This window comes from Arachis ipaensis, chromosome B07 (genome assembly GCF_000816755.2).
Source record: "Arachis ipaensis cultivar K30076 chromosome B07, Araip1.1, whole genome shotgun sequence".
Classification (NCBI taxonomy): Eukaryota; Viridiplantae; Streptophyta; class Magnoliopsida; order Fabales; family Fabaceae; genus Arachis; species Arachis ipaensis.
The window spans coordinates 4,155,371-4,160,543 of NC_029791.2; the positions used below are offsets into that span (position 1 = coordinate 4,155,371).

Below are 5,173 nucleotides of genomic sequence, written 5' to 3' on the forward strand. Positions count from 1 at the left end.
ATACTTCCAAGTATGAAAGCAAAAATCAAAATATTGGACCACATACACATACAGGGTACCCCCTTTTAATTTCTAGCGTCAATTTAAATAAAAAGGCCAAAAAAAAAAGTAGAGAAAAAAGAAGTTTATGAAATTCAGGATTATTAATTACTATGCCACTGTCCATACGTTTACATGTGTTGGCTAAGGTTTGCAATCACAAATGAAATCATAAATCACAATTTTTATTTATTTTTTATTTTCAGTCCTCTCTCTTTCTCTCTCTATATGTATATATATTGAGAAACATAAACATAGTGAAAATTTAACCTCAGAAAAACAAGTACTAGTACATTATATTCTCAAAAAGTAACTAATTTTTGTGAAAATTGAGGAATTGAGATATGTCAACTACTACTTGTGTTGTTGTTTGGGTGAGTTGTGGATCCAAATTAGAGAAAATTACAACAACAACTCATCAAAAAAGTGTTGTTAAGTGTTCTAATAACAATAATGATAATAACAAGATGAGATTCACAAGTATTGGTTCTTGTTCTTCTTCTTGTGCTCTTTCAAGTGCGGCAGTGGCAGCATCAGTGCCTTCAAGATCATCGGAGGAGAAGGTGTACGAGGTTGTTCTCAAACAAGCAGCACTTGTGAGAGAACAGAGAAGAAGAAGAATCATTGAAATTGATGGTGATGATGATGATGATTTCATGAGCAACTTGGATCTCTTGAATGCAGCTTATGATCGTTGTGGTCAAGTTTGTGCTGAGTATGCTAAGACTTTCTTCCTTGGTATGTATCAACTTGCTTAATTAATTAATTAATTACCTTCATTTTTCATATTATTTTCTTTTTTTTTTAAATTATTATTTTTCTGAAAGAAGAAGAAGAAGAGAATTTGTATTGAAACAACTAAATTTATATACAAATATATAGTGATTGATTTTGGTGTATTCAGTAATATTTTTTAAATTAAAATGATTGTTGTGACTGTGATTCTGAACTGTAGTTTAATTAAAATAATGTATTAATTTGTCCCCTACACACAGTTTAATTTCTTACAAAAGTTTATACAGCAGAATGAAGATTTTGATTGATCATTGAATTAAGATTTAAGAATAATGAGAAAATAGTCTTGTAGTTTTCAAAACTCATTAATCATTATTTCTTACGTATATTTACAATTTTTTGAAAGCAATACATAATTGAGTTGCTGATAACTGTGAAATGAAAAAATCTTGATATAAAAATTTAGGTAAAGTTAATAACTGAAAATCGTTAAATTATTTAATAAGTTTGATTAAATTATTATTTAATGACTCTTAATTATTAACTTTACGTAAAGTTTTTTATTTTAATATTAAATTATTAACGTATATCCTTAAACTTGTTTAAAATTAATCACTTAGTGATCCATAATTATTAATTCAATTCCATAAATAGCACTAAGAACTACCGCTTTTTAAGCACGTTGTTTGTTTCCTTTTATACATCTTTAATCAATGCATTTGGATACGCATACACTTCTTGCTACCCATGTTAGTTGATTTTGATTCCATTTAGATTATTATACATAAGAGTTTACCACTATGTCCTCGTAAAATATTATAATAATTGACATAATTTCTTATTCCAAAGGAATAGTAATTAGTGTAATTAGTTAATTGGTAACATATGAAGTTGAGTTATTGACCTTTTCTTTTCCCTGCAAATTATAGGCACACAATTGATGACCGAAGAACGCAGAAAAGCCATATGGGCAATTTATGGTATGTATATATTTATTTTGAAAAGAAACAAATCAAATAAAATTTGTCTAATGAAATTTTTATGTTGAAGCATTTTACCAAATTCAATCATACTAAGTGTATACAAAAAAATTAGCCACTAAATTAATTATCTGTATAAAATATATATTGGAATACAAAATATACATAAAACAAAAGTTAAATGACATCTATTTTATATATAAATTTATTGTAAGGTGAAAACTCATGTGCAGTCGACTTCACGTGAAGTTATATCTGAGAGCGTTAGATGATTTGACTAATTTGACTAAATTTTAATCTAATGCTTTCACCTATCAACTTCACGTGAAGTCGACTGCACCTGAGTTTCCACCTTATTGTAATTGAAGATGATTGGATTTTTATTATTGAAAATAATAACTGTTCACATAAAAAATTAAATTAATTTTTATGTAAAAATAAGAATTTAATTTTTATACATCACATAATGTCACAACAGTAAAAATAATTACCTTTACATTAACAGCATGAATGATCGTCTAAAAGAACGAATATGATTGCATGTGTAAAACGCGTTATTGCATCAAAATTAAACTCGTATTGTTGCAGTGTGGTGCAGAAGAACAGATGAACTAGTGGATGGTCCAAATGCATCACATATAACTCCAACAGCATTGGACAGATGGGAGCAAAGATTGAATGATGTCTTCCAAGGTAGACCTTATGATATGTTTGATGCTGCTCTCTCTCACACTGTTTCTAACTACCCTGTTGATATTCAGGTAATTATATAACTACTACTTCACTTAACTTATTAATTACTTCTTGAATTGAAGAAGTAGGAATAATACTGAATGAATTTGTGTGTTATTGTGTTTGAATGAATATGTAGCCATTTAAGGACATGATAGAAGGGATGAGAATGGACCTAAGAAAATCAAGATACAACAACTTTGATGAGTTGTACCTTTATTGCTACTATGTTGCTGGGACAGTGGGACTCATGAGTGTCCCTGTTATGGGGATTGCACCTGATTCTAAGTCTTCCACTGAGACCATTTACAATGCTGCTTTGGCACTTGGCATTGCAAATCAACTTACCAACATTCTCAGAGATGTTGGAGAAGAGTAAGCTTCTCTTCTTTTAACACTATCTACCATGTACTACCTGGTTGTTTACCTTAAATGTTCGATTTTCGGTTAATTCAATTGAACTGACTGATTTAGTTATATTTTTATAAATATATATTTTTTTGTTTAATTTTGATGCATCTGTTTTTTTAGGTGATCATTCAGGTAGTTAACGTAAAAAGTAGTTATTTTTGCTTATGTAATATTATTTGTGTAAAACTATTTTATACTGGCAGTGCATCAGAATTAAATTCTATATTTTTAATTTCGCAGTTAATTTGTTTTGTTAAGTGCTGACATGAGAATGACAAGATGAAATGTTGACCTAAAAAAGTGGCAAGTTAATTAATTAAGACTAAATGATTGAAAAGTGGAAGAAATTGAAAGTGAGTTGGATAATGATTGTAGTGCAAGAAGAGGAAGAATATATCTGCCACAAGATGAACTAGCACAAGCAGGGCTATCAGAAGAAGACATATTCAATGGAAAAGTAACAGATAAATGGAGGAACTTCATGAAGGGACAAATAAAAAGGGCAAGAATATTCTTTGATGAGGCAGAGAAAGGTGTGTCAGAGTTGAACTCAGCAAGTAGATGGCCTGTTTGGGCATCATTGTTGTTGTATAGGCAAATCTTGGATTCAATTGAAGCCAATGATTATAACAATTTCACAAAAAGAGCTTATGTTGGACAAGCTAAGAAGCTTTTGTCACTACCTGCTGCTTATGCTAAGGCTTTTTTAGGTCCTCAAAAGTTGACTAAGATGATCATGAGATGATCATCATCAACATAATAATTGTGTCATACCATCATATCAGTTAAGTGTTTTTTTTAATTATGTTTGAAGATCTCATCATGTTCACTAGACTTTTTAGATAGCTACAATACAAAATGTGGATACTTTTGAAGTTAGGTTTGTATACATATCAAGCAGAAAAGAAGAAGATTATATTAAAGTGAAATAATCCATTCATTTAATCATTTTATTTGCAAGCATCAATTGACTCTTAATGATGTATATGCTCTGTTCAAGTTCATAATGTGATCCTTTATTATATCTAATAAAATATAAAAAAAAACAGATAGAGAAAATGCACTATTTCAATATATAATTTATCTGAATCTTGAGAGTATTGTAATGATAAAAGTAAAATCAAATAAACTTTTGTTTGAATCCTTCTTGTGTTCCAACTTCAATATAAGTAACTTGAATAAGCTAGGAAAGATATCTGCTGATCTTGAATAGATTTGACTGTAATAAGAGAATATGTGATGTTTCACCAAAAAGATTCTCATGTTCATTTCTAAGACAAAGATCTCTAACAACATAGCATCTTATTCACAAAATATAATACAAGATGCTACTATCCTTGCAAACACTACCACAAAAGAGACCAAAACTTTCTTAGTCTTAACAACAGCAACCATTTTAGGAGGTCATAGACAATGGACTTTCACTTTTTCCTCAATCTATGGCCAACACCTTCCTTGCGAGACGACGAAGAAGAGGAAGACATCGACGATGACAAGCCAGAATGGCGTTTGTTTTCGGCCATATCCATGTGAAACGCCTTCTGGACATCGTCTTTGAGCTCCATGAATCGCGCCTTCTTGATTCGCTGCTCTTCTTCTGAGCCCTTCTCTAGGAAGAAAACATCTGGTATGAGGTCCTCCAAGAAATTGTCAAGCACCTCGGAGCAATGGGGAAAGAAGCGCCTACCATTCTCAACTGGATACAAGTCCAAAGACAAAAACATACTCAAGCAACTTTAGCATAACATTAAATTCTGCTAAAGTGAAGTAACACCATTGTTTCTTATCATCTCAAATTGAAAATTGCATCAAATTCTCTTCCTATAGTTCAGTTACAAAGTACTACAAGTGATTACAAATGTTTCTTTCATACATAACATTATAACAATCAAACTATAAAGGACAAAAAGACACTCAAAAAGTAGTCTATTTTTCTTAATTATGAAATTCATTTAACTCCAGAATTTTAGAAAAAGTTTCAAAGTTGTGATGTAAATATCTTAGTTGCATTATCTAAGACAATGATTCAGGCTAGTTGGTCAAAATGGAGGAGTGTTTAGGGATTTTTAAGGGAGAAGAAAAACCATCATAAGGAAGCTACTTGAAACACTCTCTAGGACATACCTGTTTTCTGAAGGGATTGCAATCTTAGTTGCATCTTTTTGGTTCGAACAGCCAGAGTTTCATTCAGGTCTACTTCGCGATTAGTGCCTGCACGCTTCAAAGTCGATGATGTTGTATCCAACGAGGCTGAATCCACCTAAGCATTCTCAATG

General features: G+C 30.9%; 2 protein-coding genes across 2 annotated transcripts in view; one reads left to right on the forward strand and one right to left on the reverse strand.

The window, feature by feature from the left end:
- LOC107608933 (phytoene synthase 2, chloroplastic) lies at positions 222-3,842 on the forward strand. Its single transcript, XM_016310720.2, has 5 exons — positions 222-777; positions 1,704-1,754; positions 2,343-2,515; positions 2,626-2,861; positions 3,273-3,842. Exons 1-5 carry the CDS (start codon positions 384-386, stop codon positions 3,640-3,642), a joined length of 1,224 nt encoding a protein of 407 aa, XP_016166206.1. The 5' UTR covers positions 222-383; the 3' UTR covers positions 3,643-3,842.
- The window catches only part of LOC107608932 (regulatory protein NPR3), a gene marked incomplete in the record, with an annotated part of 6,039 nt that continues 4,902 nt past the window's right edge, over positions 4,037-5,173 (reverse strand). The window contains 2 exon segments of the mRNA XM_016310719.2: positions 4,037-4,593; positions 5,022-5,173. Coding sequence (XP_016166205.1) covers positions 5,158-5,173 — 16 coding nt within the window.

Bases quoted from the DNA above. Each gene is read 5' to 3' on its own strand.
- LOC107608933 (XM_016310720.2), top strand. From the start codon at position 384: ATGTCAACTACTACTTGTGTTGTTGTTTGGGTGAGTTGTGGATCCAAA. The intron at 778-1,703 runs GTATGTATCAAC...TGCAAATTATAG, and splicing joins TGCTAAGACTTTCTTCCTTG to GCACACAATTGATGACCGAA. The intron at 2,862-3,272 runs GTAAGCTTCTCT...TAATGATTGTAG, and splicing joins CTCAGAGATGTTGGAGAAGA to TGCAAGAAGAGGAAGAATAT.